The sequence below is a fragment of the Balaenoptera borealis genome (genome assembly GCF_965194805.1).
Source record: "Balaenoptera borealis genome assembly, chromosome: 4".
Lineage (NCBI taxonomy): Eukaryota > Metazoa > Chordata > Mammalia > Artiodactyla > Balaenopteridae > Balaenoptera > Balaenoptera borealis.
Window position 1 is genome coordinate 56,567,166 of NC_138861.1, and position 22,612 is coordinate 56,589,777.

The following is a 22,612-nucleotide window of genomic DNA, read 5'->3' on the forward strand; positions in this document are numbered from 1 at the left end:
AAAAACAAAACAAAACAAAACAAACAAACAAAACTTCCCATTTTTTCAGTGTCTGTGGCTATTGCTTTATCCTGAAAAAACCAATCAACAACAACAACAAAACCTACTACAACAGACTGGCCTTAGCGTTATAGGACAGTGATTTCCGCCCAGTGTTGACAAACTTACAAATGTGGTGAGAAGGCTGCAGTAGGACCCACGGAGACAGACAGCTGGAAGGAGTGGGTGAGAAGCAGTGTCAGATGTAAGAGCAAGGCTCTCTCCTCAGTTCTGGTGCAAGTTCTTGCTGCCAACAAGGAGACATAAGCACCACTCCTGCCTTGTACCTGACCTCCCATCAGTTTATGTTTTACCCTTGCCTTACCTCCAAAATAGAAAAAAGTTCACTTCGATCAACATTTATGGAATGTGAATTGGGTGTGAGGCACTATGGAAGTTGCTGCAGGAGATAGAGCACTGAGTCAGAGTCAGACCCTTCCCTCAAGATGCTCATGACAAGGTCCAATGTCAGAAGAAAGCCACACTTAAAATGCAATTAATGTCTAAGGAGGACCAGAGAATATTTTATCCAAAGGGAATAAGAGGGACTTTAACTTTGCCAGATGTGGCAATGATTAAAATATGGAATAGGGGTGGGAAGGAAGCAGGTGTACCTCAGTTTTGAATTACAGTTGATCCTTGAACAATGCAGGGGTTAATCTGAGTATAACTTATAGTCGGCCCTCTGTATCCCCCCCCTCCTCTGCATCCTCAGATTCAACCAACCATGGACCATGTAGTACCATAATATATACTAGTGGAAAATATCTGCATATAAGTGGACCTGTGTAGTTCATACCCACGTTGTTCAAGGGTCAACTGTACTCAGTTTTGAATTATGCTGATTGAAAAAATCAGTAGTGGATGGACAAGAGAGTCAGGAGAAGGAAGGAAGGACCTGGTGGGCGAGGTTTCTTTGGAGCTTTTTGAGTATGTTGTTCCTGTGGATCAAATGTCCAGAAGGTAGACAGATAGAAATGAGAGTCTGGAGATGATGATTATGTGTGGACTTGAGATAGACTCTAAGGAGAAAACAGAAATGAGCACTGGATCAAGACACTAAGGTCCTAAAGGAAAGGGGGTCAGGGAGGAAGAAGAGAAGGAAAGATAAAGAGGGAAGGAAGGAGATGAAATGAGTAACCAGAAGTGGAAATAACTATTGGGCTAGACCACCTCTTGAGGGTGATGGGACAAACCAACTCTGGATCACAGATGGAGGAGTTCCCCCGGGCCAGCGTGAGGGAGATCCTTTCTCAAAGGAAGCAATGAGGAAAATGGTATTTAGAAGAAGATACAGAGACATTTGCAGAGAAAAAGTGAGGGAGTTTTTTTGCTGTTGTTGTTTTTAGGAGATTATGTTAATCTTCTAAACACAAAAGAAAGCAAAGATGTCAACCGATCGGAGTGAGAGTTGAGTTGAGGGAAAGTATAGTGAGTACACATGAAAAGGCCATGGTGAGCAAGGTGACAAAGAGTTGTAAGTAATACAATTGCTGAGAAGCAGAGAAGGTCCTTTTGGAGCTAGATGGGATGATGAAGGCTGATGACGGTGTTCACATGCGTGCCCTCTGAAGTGGCACTGCTTCAAAGCCCAGGTCTACTGCATTTTAACTGTGAAACATTGAGTACATTGGTTAATGTCTCTCATCTCAGCCTCTTGGGCTGCAAAATGGAAATGCTACTAATCATAGGACTGACCTCCCAGGGTTGCGGTCAGGATTAAATGAGGTAATGTATGTGAGGAACTAGTACATAGCAAGTGCTCAATAAACATTAGTGATTATTCTTTATCTGTGGCAGGCCCAGTCAGGATTGACATTGATACCGATGGTCATACTTACATCTAAGTCACTACTTTTGCCCCATTACATGTAAACACAGAGATTTACATGTGTGTAAGAAAAGTAGATAAGTGTAGCCACAGCAACTTTGCTGTCTCTAGTACTTAAGAGGATAGCCTATGAGCCTAAATTCAGTTGTGTTCTTTAAGCATAGACACTCAAAGTCTTCTCTGCAATTCAGGTCCTGGCCTGCAGTTCTTATGAAGACAACAGCAATTGTAACTTCACTGGGAGCCTTGCCAAGTTGAAAACTTGTAAGTAAGGTCATTTCTAAAGCTATATAAGATATTGTTTAGGAAAAGTCACATGAAGGAGAAAATAGAAGTTCTTGTTTTTAATTTAGGAAGGTCTCAATTTAAGCATAGGTCATGTTCTTTTTTTTTCTGAAAGTGCAAGTTCAAAGAAAAGAAATGCCTTGAAATATTCAATCATCCTTCAGCAGACAGAGTGGTCCCTTAAATAAAACACAAATTTGGAGAACAAGGGAGAGACAATCATTGAAAGTTCCAGAGAGAGATTGGATATGCAACTCATAGTTCAAGCAATAGGAGATAGGGTGACAGATGGGAAATAAGAAAAGAATGTGCATTGCCAAAAAAGAAGATAAGGAAAATAAAGAAGGAGGTGTTAAAAAAAAAAAGAAGACACAAGAAAATTGAAAAAATATAGAGATAGAAGAATAGGGCCAGATGGAATGAAATAGAAGGTGAAAAAGAAGAGATAAGAAGCAAAAAAAAATGAGTCACACTAAGAAGATCCTTGATGTAATTAGCATAGGATGCACTGGAAGGGGATTAAAGTAGACATTAGGGCACCAGAATCAAGTCATTCCTTTGCCTGACATTTCTTTATCACCACCTATGTGCTGGTTAGGCACTGCACTGAGCTTTTAATCCCACTTCCACAGGAAGGTTTCTTGGGATGATCAAATGAAAAAATAAGTGAGAAAATGTTTTAAAAATTATAAAATGTCAAGAACACAACATTATTGCTATTAACAATAACATGAAAAACAGACCTCGTCCCAGCCAAAGCCTTGGAAGTCATACTTAGTTTACCAAGCAGTAACTCTACCTCCTGCTGGTTATGGCACACATCCACAACAGGAAAACGGCCAATCAAATTAAGTTACACAACGGACGTATGGATATGGGGTGGGGAGTCAGAGAAGGCTGGGGGATGAACTGGGAGATTGGAATTGACATATATGCTATGTATAAAACAGATAACTAATAAGAACCTACTGTATAGCACAGGGAACTCTACTCAGTGCTCTGTGGTGACCTAAATGGGAAGGAAATCCACAAAAAAGGGGATATATGCATATGTATAACTGATTCATTTTGCTGTACAGCAGAAACCAACACAACATTGTAAAGCAACTTACTCCAGTAAAAATTAAGTTACACAAACATAATGGAATGCTATTTAGCCATTAAAAATGACAATTATGTGGATTCTTCCAATTATTTACCAACACATGGAAATACACAAAGTGATATGAGAAATAACAAAGAAATACAGGCATAACTCATTTTATTGCACTTTGCTTAATTGTGCTTTGCAGATGATTGCTTTTTCTTTCTTTCTTTTTTTTTTTTTAAACAAACTGAAGGTTTGCGGCAACCCTATGCTGTCAAATGATGGTTGGCATTTTTTAGCAATAAAGTTTCTTTTTTTTTTTCTTTTTGGCCACACCTCGCAGCTTGTGGGATCTTAGTTCCCCGACCAGGGATCGAACTCAGGCCCTTGGCAGTGACAGCGCGGAGCCCTAACCACTGGACCGCCAGGGAATTCCCAATAAAGTATTTTTAACTAAGGTACGTAAGTTGTTTTTTAAGACATAAAGCTATTGCACACTTAAGAGACTACAATATAGTGCAAGCATAATTTCTATGTGCACTGGGAAACCAAAAAACTCATGTGACTTGCTTTATTGCAATAGTCACTTTATTGCAGCGGTCTGAAACCGAACCCACAACATTTCCGAGATATGCCTGTACGTAGCTGCTGATTACAACTGTGAAAAATGCATGTATATTAAAACAGATAAACAACAAGGGCCTACTGTATAGCACAGGGAACTCTGCTCAATGTTACATGGCAGCCTGGATGGGAGGGGAGTCTCGGAGAGAATGGATACATGTACGTGTAGGGCTGAGTTGTTTTGCTGGGCACCTGAAACTACCACAACATTGTTAATCGGCTATACTCCAATATAAAATAAAAAGTTTAAATATTATTTAAAAAAATGCATGTATGTAACCACTGAAAAAGATTAAAGTACATGTGGAGTGATATAAATTATTAAAATTTAGTATGCATTAATGTTTTCATTTAAAGTTTATTTATTTATTTACTAAGGGTATATAAAATAAAAATACATGGCAATCTAAAACAGCTTCCGGCATTTAAAACAGACCGGTAAGTTCTTGCAACTTTCCCCAGTAGTGCCTCTCCAGACCATCTTGTCATACCAGTCCCCGATCATCCACCTCTTAATCTACAATCAGAAAACTCTTCTTGAATCCCTATTGTTGTAACCAACTGTGTTTGTCCTCATCCTAGGTTCCTAGGTTCAAATCTTGACTCTTATCTTCCAACTTTTCTCATTTTGAGTAAATGACTTAAACCTTACTTAGGTTCAGTTTCTTCTTATGTAAAATGGAGATAACATTAGTACCTAACTCGGAGGATCATTGGTAGTATTAAATGGCAAAATGCATTCAAAGCAACTAGCGCAGTGCTTGTCACGTAATAAGCCCTCAGAACTGTCACCTATTATTAGAAACTCACAGAGAACATGAGCTAGTCAATGCCAAGGGCTAGGTAATTGGTAGAAACAGTCAGCGTACCTAGGAATTACAACGTGGGAGATGCCAAAAGGAAGCTGGCCCTAGAAGGGACAGAATCTGAGCGAGGCCACGAGGGACGGATGGGTAGGATTTTGACGATGAAAATAAGGTAGTAACTGCTACACGTTTTAGTGTGTGCCTCTTTCCTTCTCTCAGCTGACAGCCCCAGGAGCAGCTACAGCAAGATGTAGAGCAGCGCCAACCCACTTTCCCCACGTGCAGAAACTGCTGTAAAACAGAACTGGCTCCCACCTCTCTGGCTTCAAGTCAGAGTATCTGGAGACAGAGAGCTGTACACTGGCTCATGCAGGGCTCTTCCCCAGTCCTTAATGATGTGCACTTTGAACTGTTTTGTTTTTTTCATTACTCAGGGTTGCAGTTCTATCAGCTTATTCCAAAACAAGGATTTGTTGCTCTTTTAATCTGTGCATTTCAACTTTTTCACCATGTTTTTCAGGCTCCTCTTTCAGAAATGAGTGACAATAAATGGGGAAAATTGTAGAAGGGACTCAAAAGGTTTTGTTTTCTTTTTAATGATTTGGAAGAAAAATGTTACCAGGGTTTCTAATCAGTCAGCTCAGGTTCAGAGAGCAAACACTTCTCCGACTCAGTGCTAGAGGATGATTACTGATTGCTCTTTGACGCTCTCAGCAGTCAAGAGAGTGGCAACCCTGAGAATTCTTGGGGTCCCCTCTGCTTGCCCACAGAGAAGAGAAGGAAGGGAGAAAGGACGGGAGGGAGGGACGCACTGAGGGATGGAAGGAAGGAAGTCCACAGTCTGAGTATAGGTTGAGTATCTCATTTTACCTTTAGGGAGTGCCAACAAATTGTCCAACATATTAACATCAGCTAGTGCAGGGCTTCTCAAAGACTGTTCTGCAAAGCACTGGTTAGCTCTGTGAGAGTCTATAATAAATCGAAGGAAGGGGTCTGCAATGAAATGTTTGGCAAATGGGTAGCCTTCTTCATCTCAGAGAGTCACAATGCACATCTGCTTATTTAAGGTTTTGAGAAATCCTGAAATAAAGAAAGCTGCTTAACTTTATTTAACCGAGAGTTTCCTAAATTTATTCAGCCACGAGACATTCTTGCATGTAACACCTATTAACCATTGCTTAGAACTCAACTACCATGGAATACGATATGAAAATTCTCAGAGCAATATTTCTTTACTGACACTTGTCTTCTTTTGCTTACATTCTGGCACAGATTTATGAAGAAAACAAACCAGCATTTTAAAAAGGACTGCATAAAAAAAATGTTTAATCCCCTAGAATTCTACCATCCTAACAAATCAGCTATTTAAAATTTTGCAGTCTTCATAGAAAACAAACCCACGGTTACCAAAGGGGAAGGCTAGGTGGCATAAACTGGGAGTATGGGATTAACAGATGCACACCACCATGTACAAAATGGATAAACAACAAGGATTTACTGTGTAGCACGGGGAACTATATTCAATATCTTGTAATAAACTCTAATGGAAAAGAATAAAAAAGTATAGATATATATATGTATGTTTAGCTGAATTGCTTTGTTGTATACCTGAAACTAACACAATATTGTAAATCAACTATACTTCAATTAAAAGTAAAATATATACATAAAATTTTGCAGTCTTCCCCTCTACAATTATTACTCTCAGTATTATCTCCTTTTCTACGTAAGAACTAAAAAGTACAACCTTCCCATTAGACATTCCAGAAAGCCCGAGGCATTTTTTAAATGCATCTTCATTTGGATATTTCTCCTTCATGTTTTCTTTTTAATTCTCACCCTCTTCTATGAACAGGAGAAAGGTTTTAGCTGAGAAAGACAAATGGAGGGAACACCCCAGGCTTTGAAATTTGGGGAAAACTTTGTTGAGATGCGGACAAAATATAAAGAACAAAAATCTATGAAGAAAAAACCTGGTTTCTTTCACCCCAGTTCATTCACCTTTGCTGAAAGCCTTCACCTCTGGCCTATTCTCACAAACTGTATATTAGCTTTGATAGACTTGAAGGGAAAAAAACCCACACATATAACATCTTCATATGTGATAACACATTGAGGTTATTGGACCTGTTCCCAGGATGTGTTTATTCTTGTCTGTGTGATAGATTAGATGTAATTTTCTTTCTTAAACAGCTAAGTGCAATTAAGAGGTCTCTGATGATGATCTTAGGTACAGCTCAGATAGAGAATAAATCCTGTGAGTAAATGCTACCACCCTGAAAAGCTCACACACGATAGAGGGAGCAGAGAGGGTGCTTCTCCAGGGCTTCCACTGCTAGACCTTCCCAAGGATGATGGAAATACACACTCTACTGACGGCACTGCACGGGGTGAATTACCTTCTGCTTTGTCTATCACTAGGGCTCCTCCTAACACCTTCCTGAGTTTAGATAAAAGTCATTGAAATGTTCCAGGAGGTTAACTTACGACTGACTGAAGCAACACCTCAGCTAAAAAAAGAGTTCCAGGACCTTAGGTTTAGGGTAAAATGAAGATAGCAGATAAGATCACGTGGCTATGTTCAGAAAGCTGTGTTCACTTAGACTTTCACCGTCCTCCTGGACAGCTACCCCAGATGTCCAAAGGTCCAACCTGCCCAAGCTCAAACACATTATCTTCCTATTTTGGCCCTTGGTAAATAATGCTCCCATTCGTCGAATTTACTTGACCAGAAATCATCCCCAAAATTCCCTCTCCCTTAGCCTGAGGGCTAAGAGATCACCAACTTCTGCTGCTTCTATTAGGTTGAACCATATAAAATTGCCAGTATTTGACCAGGTTTTGCCCACAAAACAGCAATCCCCCATAGGTCAACCTAATATATAATTAATGCTTATTGAAGCCATGCCTCTTGCTTTTCATCTCCTCAGCAATTTTCTCATCAAAGGGCTTCATCTCTCATCTGGATTCTCACAACTCCCTCCTAAAGGTCTTTTTGCCCTCAGGCCTTCTTCTACCGCAATCTTCCGCAGATCTTTCTCTTTGCAGAAATGTAATCATAACATTTCCCTCTTTAAAAACCTTCAAGAGATCCCCACAGCCTTGATAACAAAGCATGTTCTCCTTAAACAGAACATACAAAGGCCCTCGTGACCTGCCTTGCTTCCTTCTGCTTCAGGTCACAGCACCCCCGTACTTGGGGCTGGCATTCTACTTAACCCTTTGTTGGTGCCTGAATAGAAAATATTCTTTGGCTCGTTTTCTGAAATGCTCTCCCCTCCAAATCTCCAAACCCCTCTAATTCTTACTCATGTTTCCAAATCATCTCAGTTATGACATGTTCCAGAAAGCCTTCAGTACCCGCTAGCACTACACGCACACACACACACACACACACTCTGGTCTGGGTTAGGGTGCTGTCCCACAGCCTCATCTCATAGCCACAGTAATAACATATTCAACACATATCTCCTTCCTTCACTATACACTACATTTCCTGAATGCAAGCACTTTATCTTATTCATCTGGGCCTCCCCAGAGCCTAGCACAGTGCCTGGTATGGAGCGTGTGCTTAAAAAATGCTTGATGAAGCCACAAACGAATGAATGCATTACAGTGTTACAGAGAGAATTGGGAGGTGTTTGGAAAGGGCATATATATATATTGAAAAAGTAAACTTTGGGGCCAGTGCACTTCTCTGAAAGATCAACAACTGAAATTACCCATCAAATTTTTCTGCAACAAATATTGTTATGCCATCCTCAACTCAACAAAGGATTTCCAAGCACTAGACAATGGGTTACCTTATTTAAAACCTTCACTTAATATACCTAATCTCAGGACAGCCAAGGTGTGTCCCTTCCAGCTTATTTTAGTGGAACCTCCTCATCTAGGGCTGGGGACTTTCAGAGCCATTTAGCCTAGTCCCATGATCCTTTATTCTAGTGGTCCCTTATAAGCCTTAAAAAATTAATGCAATTCCTAATCACCTAACTTACCATCAGAGGGCTCTGGACATTGGAGAGAACAGAGCTGATTAAAAGTTAAATTTTTCCAATCTCCTTATATAAACATTTATTTATAAAATATGTCCCAGCATTAAATTTTTAGGGTCCACAGGCAGACTAGGTTGGAAATAGAAATGCCATTATGAAGGTTCAACCTTCTAACATCTCTCTCTGACTATAATCTCTCCTCACTACGATCCATCTTCCAAAAAGCTTGCAGATTTCCTGCCTATAACACAGTCTTAGTTCTCACAGTCACCCCTAAAACTCTCACAGCCCTATTGCCCACAAGAGTCAGTCCAAATTTCTCAGCCTAGAACTTTGGGTTCTCTATACCCTGGTTCCAACTTAAATTTTCCAACCATTTCCTCTAATATGCCTTAATTCAAACCATTGTCCTTCAGCCAGGTTGGACCACTCTCACTGGCCATGAATGGCCCACATTTTCTACCCCTTGCGCCCATCTCCTGGTAGAACCACATCTGGAAAGCCCGCCTTATTTCCCTCTATCTAACAGAATCCTAGCTATTCTTCAGGAAGAATTTTAGGCCCCATCTCCTCCACAATGCTTTCCATATCTTTTATTTCTCCCTCCTCTGAACTCCTACAACCCATTCTGCCTATTGATGTTATTATCCATAAATTGCTTTGTACTATTTGTTAACTGTACTTGTGTCTTTGGTTCACCTCCTTAAGTAGCCTGGTAGATCTCTGTGACCCCTCAAACAGCAACTCAGCACCCTGGACTCAGTCGATTCTCAAAAAAATATCCACTAATGTGCTTTAACCATGTTAGGAACCTCTTACTAGCTGCTCCTTTGTATCCTGAAGTAAGAATCAGTAGCTGAACTCAAGCTTACAAACTATAATACCAGTTAGATCCGCCCTTGCCAGATTCCTCTTCCAGGGGAGGCACTAATGCCTCCTATTTGCGTGCTTCCTGAGTCAACCCTGACTACACTGGCCGGACTGGCAAACAGTTCACACCCTACAGTGGTGGGGTAGCACATTTGTCTAAAGCCTGGAATCTCTGAGCTTCCACTTTCCATTGCCTCTAAAATGTCTGCAGTCTCTATAGTCAGGTTTTGCCCTGAATCCCAGCCTGTTTTGGCTGTAGCCCCGCTCTCGACAGTTCAGTCTTCCCAGGGTATAGATCTTGGACCCTAAGTCTAGTCTTTTTTTTTTGGCTGCACTGCACGGCTTGTGGGATCTTAGTTCCCTGACCAGGGATTGAACCTGGGCCCTCAACAATGAAAGCTCAGAGTCCTAACCACTGGACCGCCAGGGAATTCCCTCGAATGTCTAGTCTTTAGCCAAGGTCATGTGCAAAAAGAAATGGATCACCCAGGACCATGGCGCCACAACCACACTTGAAGCGTGCTCATTGACTTGCTGTATCGAAGGGGTCTGCTTGATACTCTGCTCTACACAACTGGCCACACCTCCTCCCTGCCCAGGAACAAGCCCTACAGCCGGGTCAACCCCTCCAGCATGCATCCAACTGGATTTCTCAGCTTTCCCACTTGCCCAGTGGATCCCAGAATGCCTCCCAGTCAAGCCCTTCAGAGTGTGACAACAGCTGCTGCAGGTAAATCTCTTCAAGTAGCTCCTAGAAGTGAGTCAAGAAATACAAAGTAACCTACTAGTCTGTAAGTTGCCCTCTCCAGACTGTAAGCTCTTTGAGGGCAGAATAATTGTCTTATTCATCTTTTTTTTTTTTTTTTTTTTTTTGGTATTCTGAGCATCTGACCATTAGGAGACAAAGGTATTTGTCGTGGGAATGGATGGATGAACACAAACTGCATGGCTCCTTCATCACTATCCAAATTCCGGGCTGTTTTCCTGATTTCTTTCTTTTTGAGATCTGAGTACTAAACTGAGGAGGAAAAATCCCATCTCCTGAAGAAACTGATTTACTTCTAGGTTAATCTCCCTATATTTTTGTGCCTGGGGCTGATGACAAAGTTTCCCCACAGGAGGAGATAATGCAGACAAGAGGGCGACAGTCTTCTGAGTGACTGTTTTGAATATACTTCTTGCTCTCTTAAGCTGAAGTGCACCACATGCACAGAAGGAGCCCTTATCATGACTTCAGTCTTCATTAATATGAGGGTCTAAGTTTTCTCAGGAATTGCAAGAGTATTATTAGAAGATTCCACTTGAATCCACAGATACTTACTAAATGTCTGATAGGAAGCAGTGAAGTGAGTCTTCAGACATGAGACAAATATCTTCCAAAGAGAGCTCTTATTCTGATGACAAAGGACAAATACGAGAGCCTTCTGGAGCCTGGCAGGAAGAACCTGAGCCTTTGGCTAGTGACTTCTGAGACTGTGAAGGGGGTCTCACTCACCGGCACAGTAGCCCACGAGGTTGAGGAACTGCTTCTCTTTACAGCTGGTCCTGCAGCTCCCACCAGCCAGAGTGACACGAGGGTGACAGGAGATGCAGTCAGATTCCGATGGGCCGTGGCACTGCCTGCAGGTGGGGTGGCACTCTAGAAGGAAAAACAAGGACCAGGATTGGAATTAGCAGCTCAGCATGTAAACACATGAAGTCCTTAATGTACTCCACAAATTACACTACGAGCAGACTTCAAATACTAATCATCTTTTGAAGATTCCTGAGCGAGCATGCCACACCCTTAGGCATTGACCAAAAGACGGCATTTCTAGTGTCAGTGAAAACACTGGCCATGAACAGAATGTGGAATCTAGAACCATTAAATGGGAGGAATTAGCTGCTCAGCGTGACCATCCCCATCTATATAAGTAAGGAAGTTCAGGTCAAAGTTACAAAGCAGAAAAGCAAGTGGTAAGACTGTCCCTCTCTAAAATTCAAAGAGCGAGACGGGGAGAAGAGGGAGACATTTTGCTTCTTTAGGCAATAAAGATAAGGATGGCAAAGAATCAAAGAAGGTTGCAGCTGTGGCTGCATTTGTGCTGCCAAGCTGGGCAGCAGGAGCAAGCGCATGGAAGGAGATGGAAGGGGTTCTCTGCCAAGGACGAGAAGGTCTAAGTCTGTCTGATTCCAAGAGGAGGGGAGGTGAAGGGCTGGAGCTGGGCAGAGCTTGCTGGAACTGATGACAAAGAATTCCCTTCTGGCACAGAGCTGGTGGGAAGAAAAGGCACAGAGTTCCAGTAAAGTCAACTGCCTCTCATGTCTTCTGGCGGGAGGCCAAGGGAAGATAAGGAGTTATAGGGAAAAAAAAAAAAAAAAGCAAGCAAGCAAGAAAATGAACTGCTGATTAGAAGGCTAGCATGAATTATCACCCCTTCTACATTCCTGAGGCTCTTAACTTTGCAAACGCACGTCCAAAAGATACTAGCGCTCTCAGGACGATCTCCCACAGTCCAGGGCTTCCTCCCTGCCAGAATATTTCCAGTGACCTTGGTGCCCTGCCGCCGGCGGTGCCCTCCATCTGCGGGCTTCAAACAGGCAGAGGCACAGGCAGAGAAGAGGTAGAGCTACTCAGACTTTCCTCCCCAAACAATTTTCCACACACGAAAACCAACTGGGCGAGGGTGAGAGCACATAAGGACAGACCACAGTTTTCAAAGACAACCCCAGTGACAAAGAAACCAGGAACACCCCCCCCCCGCCCACCTCCACTGAGCTTGATAGAGTGTTTCAAGTAAAGCAATCCATCAGGGGCCTGCAGAGACTAAAAAGCTAGTGGAAGAAGACAATTCCAGAAGAAATATAATATTGATCTTCAATGGTCTAAATCTGTGTTCGCATTAAATTTCCTCTTTGGTGTTGGAGGCCAGATGAATCTTACAAGTGTTAATTTATTTCAAAAATATTTTATACGTTTACTACCTGTCTTCCGATTCCAGAAACACATACCAAACAATTTCATAACGATGGGCTTTTTTCTCTAAGTTGGCCTCAACACTCTATTTTTAGAAATAAAACCATAATCATGATAGAATGTGTTTTGTCTTGTCTTTTTTTCTGTAGATACAAGAAAACACAGTGCTACAAGTAAGGTGCTTAAATTTTAGTATTTTGTCGAGTCCAATAAAACCCTGCACTAATCTGAACTGGCAATTTCTAGAATCTCTGTCACTGAAATATAAAGGTGCTCTTAAAGACATATTGGACTGACATGTCAAGGAAGAAAATAAATACCTCTTTCTCCTTTTGCCCTATTAGGCTGCAGCCAGGGGAAGGGGGGCTGAGACCTGCAGAGGCAATGCCAAATGCCTGATCCCACACAAATGCATGAGAACCTGTGGTAGCGCATCTCCATGATGATCACCGTTAAATCTACCCCTCGCTGTATGAAGAGGGTAAAGCTGATTCTAATTTTTCATTTCATCCACACTTCCCTATTGGATGAAGAGAATTTCACTTGTTCCCCTCACTCTATCCCTTGACTCCTACAGGTTCAAGACAAGGATTCACAGCCCATTCCTAGTCCCCTGGTATGACAAGGTTTCTAATTACCGAGTCGGGTTGCATTATGAAGATAAAACACGGGCACAGGGAATATGCCCCAGCATGTTACATACTCACCTGTACAGCTGCCTTCCAGGTTAAAGTACCCATCTGGGCACTGGGAGAGGCACTGCCCATCCAGCAGCACGTGGGAAGGCCAGCAGGCTGTGCAGTTATGTGGGCTCTTCCCTGCACACCCAAAACAAGATTGGTGGCAAGCTGGAAGGAAGATAAAGCAGAGGAGACAATCAGGAAAGCCACCATTCGACAAGGACAGTAGCTATGTCCCTCCCGTTAACATTCCTGCATCAATATAAGTTCTGCACATTCACTGAGATTTTTTCCAAGGACAGGGCACACATCTCACATACTTCTTTCTCAAGGATGTATCCCACGAAGCAAGCATCTGCGGAACCCAGATTAAGAAAGGCATAAATGTCACAAAACAGAAATAACCACTTTCAGAGTCATCCATTTCTTTCTTCCCATGTTCCCATTCTCAGAGAATGTCAGATAAAGAACAGGAAGCCACAAGCGGGTCTCCTTCCCTCAGGATAGCGCCTCCCCCATCACACATCAACGGGCTGCTGATCACGTTGCTCAAATTAAAGAGAAAGGTGATGGAAGCCTTACTTACTGACTCCACAAAGGTTTAATGTGATGCCTACTGTCTGATGGAGACTGAACACACACAGGTGAGAAGAAATGTCCAACGTTTTGAGCGGCCCAGACTAGCTGCATCAACAGACACACAAACAAGTAACTGCAATATAATAAATGGGGGATGGAGTATAACAGAGAAGAAGAGCATCACATCACAACTCTCTGTGACCTTGACTAAGGTATATAATTTCTCAAGGCTCCCTCTTCGTCATGTATAAAATGAGGACATAAACTATACGTACTGTTGTGGACACTACATGGGCTGTTTACCCTGCCTCACTCGTTTCTTCCCACAGAAACCACAATAAAGCCTCTTGCCCACGTTTTCCCCTCGCTCCTTCTGCCTCCTGACCAACTCTAGTGCTTCCCTGTATGGCCCCTGCATGATGTGACATGCCCTTCCTCTTGGGAACTGTGAGTAACAAGCTATCTCTCCTATAGCAATCATCTCTTGATCTTTTGGCCTCACCGTATCTGAATAGTAACAAAATCTACAATTTGAAACAGCCAGTAATTCACCTCCAATCATTCATTCATTCGTTACTAAGCCTCCAGTAGGCCTAGGTGCTGGGGAAACAATTGTAAGACAATGCATGGGATGACCCCATGCATTTCAGGCCACCTTCTCTCCAATGGACAAGATTCACTGCCTGCAGGGACACTACCTTCAGTCTCCTCTTTGCCTCCCCTGCTGCCTCTATCAAACACCTGGAAGATTTAGAGATTTAGAGACCAGCAGCTTGGAAGAACCGGATGGGATTTTACCCCACTGAGGTCTCCATTTCCACCAACCCCCAATAAAAATGCAAATTTCAATCTTTGATTTATGTGGGGCTGTTACAAGCTAGGATGTCCTGGTCCAGCAGTTTAACTGGTTGTTAAAGTACGAAACTCCCAGTATATGGCTGGTATATGATGCTGTCCTAAGCCTTCTGGTGCTCTACCCGAGTACCCTGCCTCATCCATAAACCAGAACCTAAAGGTTTAATACCTGTACCAGGAGGCCTCCAGGACCCTGCTCCTGAGTTAAGGCCAGGACCCATTTGGATTGGACAGTACACCCCACCTTACTGGTTGATAAAATTTTGATTATCCCCCCTGGATACATTGCATAACTTTCTATCTTTTCAACAGTATTTATTACTCTTATGAAAAACAGAGCCAGAGTTCCACGTTTTAAAATAATTTCCTTTTTTTTTTTACATTGCCTTGTTAACAACTCTAATAGCACAAGTCACAGTAATTTTTTTCCAAGTATTTTCAGAATCACTGGGAAAATATTTCCTCTTTAAAAAAAACAGAATAGGTAAGCAAATATTATAAAAGAGGGGTACACATTAGCTCATTATTTAAGATGTCTAATGCAAAGTGAAACAGCACGTAATAGAAAGTCAGGTGGCAATATTTCAAAAAACAGCTAAATTATACTGTCAACACAAAGCCTTCCACGATGATATGGGGAAGCAACATACTTCTACATACTTAAATATATTTATGATAATACTAATATGTTCATATTAGACTTTACAAGATTGCTAAAATCTATAGCTCTTCCTGTTATACCTCCTTAATAAATAGGAAAGCAAAGCGTATCACTGTGGAATTGAAAACTGGGAGAAGATGAATTAACACATTATGAGCACACAACTTATTTCATCTCATTCCATTTGGTCACAAAATCAATGTGATAACCTGGTTCAATGTGAATAAAGATTGTTATTGAATTATATAAAACAAGAAAGCAATGAGGACAAATGAGTTGAAAGGTTGATGGGCCAAGAATTCCAGGAGAAAGGCCCTTTGCCTCCCACTAGATTTTAGAAATAAGCCTCACTGGACATCCCCACGGCAGACTTCAGAATTGCCTTCGTTAGAAATGTTTAAGAACTAAATAGATAATGAGCTAGTTAGCTGCTGTGTGGCACAGAGGGAAAAAGATATGCTGGGTGATGTTCCTCTCAATGTATTTTTTTCTTTATGATACTCTCTTTCCGTAACTACAGGCATTTGCATTTTTTTTTAACTTCAAAAACATATTTATTTAGATACAAAGTTCATCCAAGACCCCATAAAAAGACCTTGGTCTGTTTTCAAAGAGTATTGTGACAGTCATGGCCTCTTTTTTGACTTTGGTTCCTATAATTTACAACGGGGACCTGAGTTGATCATTCCAAACCAGTAAATTAACAAATGGAGGAGCAGAAAGGAAGACTGCAGGGTCATAACTGTTTCCAGATGTGGGGTCTGGCACAGTGTCAGCCTGGTGACAGTAACCGACGAAAGTCCCTCCTCTCCAGCTAACAGCAGGCGGCTACAGGCATTTGCATCTTTTAAAAAAAGCTCATGAAACTTCAATTCTGTGCTGGTTTTGGAAATGTCTACACTATTTCAGTGACTTTTATGAGGGTCTATCATGTTATGGAATGATTTCATAGCAGCAGTTCTGGTTTGAAGTCTAAGATTCTTCAAGGAGACTAACTCCATTACAGGGCATATATGTAAGAGATCTGAAAAAAGTTCTATGAATAATTTCTCCATGTAACACTACATTTTTAGAGAGTGGCTTTCCGGTTGATGGCTGAGTATATTCCTGAAAAAGCATAACTGAGCTGCTTAAGCACAAATAGTGTCAGTACTAAAAGTGTCTTCAGATGGTTGTAAATTCCAGTCAACCTGACTCCAGTAAAAATTTTACCTCAAACAATTAAAACATATCAATTTTTTGTTCATTCTATTTTCTATTTAAATTTCAGACAATGAACACTACTACTTTTTTTTTTTCTTTTTAATAATACAAAAAGTGGGCCAGCGTCCCAATTTTCATATATAAAATTTCCTGGCTTTTCATGTCAAAACAATTTTTGGAGGTAGACGTCTTTCAAATTATGATGTAAATATCAAAATCCTCTAGGATATGCAGTAGGAATACTGTGATGAGGGATGAACGTTAAAAGGAGTGAAGTCAAATAAAATCGCTCTCCCTCTTTCCCTCACCTTTCTTTTCCTTCTTCTTTCTTTTTTTAATGAACATGATCTAACCTACCTCCCCAACACCGCACTAGATTGGGAACCCTTAAAGAGTAAAAATCACATCTCCATCTCTGTGACTCCCGCAATACCTGTCCCGGGCATGTCACAAGTTCTCAGTAAATGAGTTTCTGCTGACTGAAAGGGTGGGCAAGTAGGAAGGTGGGGGGGCAGGGTAGGGGGATGGAAACACTGGCAGACACTTCTAGGTCTCCTTTCTCTTTGATCTTTTCTTTTCAGCCCTTCTCTGTTTACATCATGAATACTGGAGCTTCCCAAAATTAGACCCTCTGCCCTTTTCTTCTCACTCTTGGGCAAACATCCATAGCTTTAATGATGACCTCCATGCTGGTGAGTCCCAGATTTATGCGTACAGCTCTGACTTTTACCCTGAACTCTAATCACATAAATCTAACTGCCTAAGGGATATCTCTGCTTGGTGTTTCACTGGTATCTCATATTCCTCCTTCCCCCAATACTACCAGTATCCATTTCCAAGCTCAATCGCTATCTACTTATTATAAATTATGGCATCATGTTCCCTCTGTCCAAACTGTACTCACTATCCACCTCCAACCCGACATCCTACCCCCTACCTGGTCTTTCTTTCCCTGGCTCACATTTACCCCACCATTCACCAAGACACTCATGCTGAGATCCTTAAGACTTCTACTTTTCCATCACCACAACACAGCCAAGGTAGGTTGACTTCCACTTCATAAATCTCTGTCTAATATCCCAATTTAACCATCCCCATGGCCCCTTGGTGTAGACCTTCAACATCACTCCTGATGTGGATTAGTGCAGCAGCTTTCTAACCAGCCCCACTGTTTCTCCCAACTTACCTGCCACACCAGGGCCAGAGAGATCACTATAAAATGCAAACTGACCAAATTATTCCCCTACTTAAAATCTTTTACTGGTTCTCTAAAAGCTGTAGCGTCTAAACTCCTCAGCACAGCACATAGAGCCCTTCATGACAGGACTCACCCCCATGTCTCCAGTATCACTCCCTACAACTCACCTTTTGGACTTTATACTGCAGGAGTACCAAATGCATGATGCTTCTCCAGATACGCCATGCCTTTGCACTTGCTGTTTCCCTGGCCTAGAGTGCCCTTTCCCACCTTCTCCCCTTGTGAATTCCCATTAATCCTCCACAGCCTGATGATGTGGTTTTCCTTTGCAAATCTTTCCTCATACCCTCTCCCCGCGACAGTCAGTCCCCTTGTTTGTGTTCTTCCTGTATTTTGTGCCTACAGCCATTACAACCTATATCATGTTCTTTTAATTTCTTGTCCAGTGTCAGTCTCCTCAACTTGATCACGCTTTCCTTAAGGTATGGTCTATATCTTTTTCGTCTTTCTATCCCCAAAGCCTAGCACACCCATGCTATAAAAGCAAGAAGGGGAAAGTGAAGCAGTTGGAACATTTCTAGAAGGCATGCATTTGTACAGCTTATGTCAGCACTCCAGGGAGTACACTAAAGACCGTTGCTTAATATAGATGCTACGTATTTTATTCCATTAATGCAAGGGAATCCCAACTTCATAAATAGTAATATACTCTTAAACAGAGCACGCCGACCCCTCCCCATTTATTGCTTTAATTAAAGGTCTGTGCCTTAAGGCACAGAATGAATCTTAAGAACTAAATAGATCAAAATACCACAGTGTACTTTATTTCTTCCCATTCACCCAAAGCAAGTTAATTAATTAATCAAAGTAATCAATGAATTTTCTTATTTAAAAAAAAAGAAATGGGCATTCTGGTCCAAGATGGCAACATAGGAGGCTCCTGAATTCACTTCCTCCCATGGTCATTCCAAATCTACAGCTACACACCGAACAATTCCCTCTAAAAGAAATCCAGAAACTAGCTGAGCAACTCCTACACATTAGATGAATGAGGGGGAAAAAAAACACAAAAACCCACATCAAAACGGGTAGGAAGGCAGAGACTTACAATCAGGAGGGAGCTCACAACGCCCAGCTTCTCCCTGAGGAGCTAAGGGTTTAGAACTAACATCTAGCACCCCAACTTTAAGACTTCCACCTGAGGAATGGGACCCCAAAACTCTAACTCTGAAAGTCAAAAGGGCTTGAATCCAGAAAACCTCTAAGACTAGAGCATATAAAGAAACAGTTCTTCACAAGCTCACTAGGATTTGTGGTGCTTGTTCCCCCAGGGCTCAGGGCAGAGGCCTCAGTCAGAAATGCCCATCTCCCAGTCTTTTCCTGAAAGGGACGTATTTGCATACATTAAAAGCTGCAGCCTGAGGGTCAGGCTTCTACTTTAACACACACGTAGAGGCTGCAATCGTCTTCTGAGACCTGGGCCGAGGTCAGGCCCTCCCTCTGCCCGGCTCCAGGTCACTCTTTCTCCCTGGAAGGAGCCTGTGTGCACTTCCAGTGCCCTGGCTTTTGTGGCTGCTGCCCAGAGGACACACCCCTTGATGGCCTGACTCTGGTGATCAGCAGGGCTTGAGTATGTGGATTCAGCAGGACTGTAGCAAACAGAGGAACAGTTCTTAACTGGCTACCCATGTCCTCGGGGCTCAGTGCAGAGGGAGTGGACAGAAAACCCACCTCCCAGACTTTCTCTGAAAGAGGTTCATTTGCACACTTTAGAAGCCGTTGCAGAAGGGTCCAGATCCAATCAGCCAGCATCTAGGTGCTGACTGAGATCCTTTTAGGACAGGGACAGGGCTTTGCACACCCTCAACTACTGGGTGCCACTGAGAACAAAGAAAGTGACTTGGACAATCACAAAAGTTTCAGAGACAACCAAGAGCTAGAGCTAGGCTGAATGATAAGATTCAGACAACAGACTGGTGATTGCTGGGGGGTAGGGAAGGCTGAGGGGAGGGGAAATGAGTGAAGGTGGTCAAAAAGTACAAACTTCCAGTTATAAGATAAATAAGTTCTGGGGAATCTAATGCACAGCATGGTAACTCTAGTTAACAATACTGAATTGTGTTTTTGAAAGTTGCTGAGAGTAAATCTTTTTTTTTTTTTTTTTTTCAAATTTCTTTGTATCCTTTTATTTGTTTTTTTTAATTTATTTTTTAAATTTTTTGGCTGCATTGGGTCTTAACTGTTGTGCACGGGCTTTCTCTAGTTGCGGCGAGCGGGGGCTGCTCTTTGTTGCGGTGCGCGGGCTTCTCACTGCAGTGGCTTCGCTTGTTGCAGAGCACAGGCTCTAGGTGCACGGGCTCAGTAGTTGTGGCTCACGGGCTCAGTAGTTGTGGCCCGCGGGCTCTAGAGCGCAGGGTCGGTAGTTGTGGCACACGGGCTTAGTTGCTCTGTGGAATGTGGGATCTTCCCGGACCAGGGCTCGAACCCGTGCCCCCTGCATTGGCAGGCGGATTCTTAACCACTGCGCCACCAGGGAAGCCCCGAGAGTAAATCTTAAAAGTTCTCATCACAAGAAAAAAAATTGCAACTATGTGAGGTGATGGATGTCATCTAAACCTATTGTGGTGATCATTTTGCAACATAAACATATATCAAATCATTATGTTGTACAGCTTAAACTAATACAGTTATATGTCAATTATATCTCAATAAAACTAGAAAAAAAAATGGATACCAAACCTGTATTGATTTTGTGCAATTTTGCCCCATGCAGTAAGATCCGCCTAAGGAGGCAATACTATCTTCAAGACTGAAAAAGAAGGCTTGGAAAAATTTAGTTGCTAAAATTTCCCTGATGTTTCCCTGACCAAAGCTCTGTGATCATTCTAAGTTTTTTTTTTTTTTTTTTTTTAAATAAATCCAGTTCTTTAGTTTTAATTTATTTATTTATGGCTGTGTTGGGTGGGTCTTCGTTTCTGTGCGAGGGCTTTCTCTAGTTGTGGCAAGTGGGGGCCACTCTTCATCGCGGTGCGCAGGCCTCTCACTATCGCGGCCTCTCTTGTTGCGGAGCACAGGCTCCAGACGCGCGGGCTCAGTAATTGTGGCTCACGGGCCTAGTTGCTCCGCGGCATGTGGGATCTTCCCAGACCAGGGCTCGAACCTGTGTCCCCTGCATTGGCAGGCAGATTCTCAACTACTGCGCCACCAGGGAAGCCCCGATCATTCTAAGTTTAATGAAAAGCCAGCGATGCAGGGATGGGGGCCACTGGGATGTTTATTATCTCTGCATTCTTTTTTGAAGCACAATGTTTCTACTGACATAATACATTAGAAGATATGTAGGTAAAATTCATTATTGTACTACAAAGTTCCTTTTAATTTTTTTATTAAATACTTATTTATTTGGCTGTGCCGGGTCTTAGTACTGGCATGCGGGATCTTTCTTTTTAGTTGTGGTATGTGGGATCTTTCTTTTTAGTTGGCGGCATGCAGGATCTAGTTTCCTGACCAGGGATCAAATCCGGGCCCCCTGTATTGGGAGTTTGGAGACTTAACCACTGGACCACCAGGGAAGTCCCCAGAGTTCATTTTTAAAATAAAACTTGTAATTTCCTCAAAATTATATTATCTTGAACCCTCTTGCTGAACTGTGTGGGAATTGAAAAAACCCATCATTAATTTGCCACAGAATCGGGGCAATTATGTGGGTAGTCCAATCATCCCAACTATGTTCATATCACATGCTGCTCCACCACTGCCAAGTCTTTGACATGGTGATTGAGCTGGACCATTAATTGAGATGGCCTGGCCTGAAATTAAATTGTAAAGCTCTAGAGCAAAATGAAGAACAAAGGATCTAGGCTTGGAAAGAAGGAAATATTTCCTAAGGAACCATGTCCTCTATTAGAGCCCAGGATCCCCCAGTGCTAAACTATTCTTTAGTTGGTTCATTCTAAGCCTCACTTTCTTCATCTATAAAATGGGAGTAAATATAAACACACAGGATTTCCAATCAAATTCTTGGTTGTATGGAATTCTATAAACAATAAAGTGATATATATATGTGTGTGTGTGTGTGTGTGTAAATAACTGTAAGAATCTATATCAAAAGTTTAAGAGAGATAGAAGATAGAAGGGTTATAGGTAGGATTTACAGATAAAATAAAGGACACCTAGTTAAATTTGAATTTCAGATAAAGAGTGAAAAATATTTTAGAATATCTCAGGTAATACTTGGGCATACTAAACATTTCATTTTTTATGTGCTAAATATTTTTATTTCCTAATCCTATATTTTTTATATAATCATCTTCCTGATTTACTAAGAGGCTTTTCCTTATATGAAGAATAGATCATGATTTAAAAAAAAAAGAATCAATTGTGGATCTAGTTAGACAGATTTTCAGTGAATAACCGTGATCATATTTTTTCTCCTTTGACATTTTGACATGATAAATTATCTAATAGGTATCTCAATATAAGCTGATCTATACAGTATTAAAATAACCTTATATAAACACTAAAACTTTTAACATAGTTCTGAATTCAATTTGATCTTTTTAAAGGAATTTTATCTAGAATCTGTAGTTTTTTCTTTCTAATGCTCTAATTTTGGCATTAGTGTTATGCTGGACCAAAAAACAAGTGTATTCTAAAATATACTATCTTTTTCTATGCTCTGGGATTTTAGAATCTTATAAGATTTATTTATTTGGGTTTTAGATGGTTTTAATAACTCACACATTAAACTGTCTGAGCTTAGTCCTCTTTCTGAGGAAGTTCTTTGTTAGTTAACCTTTTCCATTTTATGTATGACTTTTGATTTACTCAGGCTTTCTATGTCTTCTTGGGCTGATTTTGGCAATCAATCTTTTCCTTTAAAGTAATTTGATGGAGGCTTTCAAAATTTTTAGCATTGAATTTTACATCAGATTTTTTAAAAA

General features: G+C 41.5%; 1 protein-coding gene across 1 annotated transcript in view; it reads right to left on the reverse strand.

Annotated features, from left to right (window-relative positions):
- The window catches only part of FRAS1 (Fraser extracellular matrix complex subunit 1), a 446,248-nt gene that overhangs the window by 179,138 nt on the left and 244,498 nt on the right, over nucleotides 1-22,612 (reverse strand). The window contains exons 19-20 of the mRNA XM_082389317.1: nucleotides 13,201-13,341; nucleotides 11,033-11,176 (exon numbers count right to left, since the gene is read on the reverse strand). Coding sequence (XP_082245443.1) covers nucleotides 11,033-11,176; nucleotides 13,201-13,341 — 285 coding nt within the window. The remainder of the gene's footprint in view (nucleotides 1-11,032; nucleotides 11,177-13,200; nucleotides 13,342-22,612) is intronic.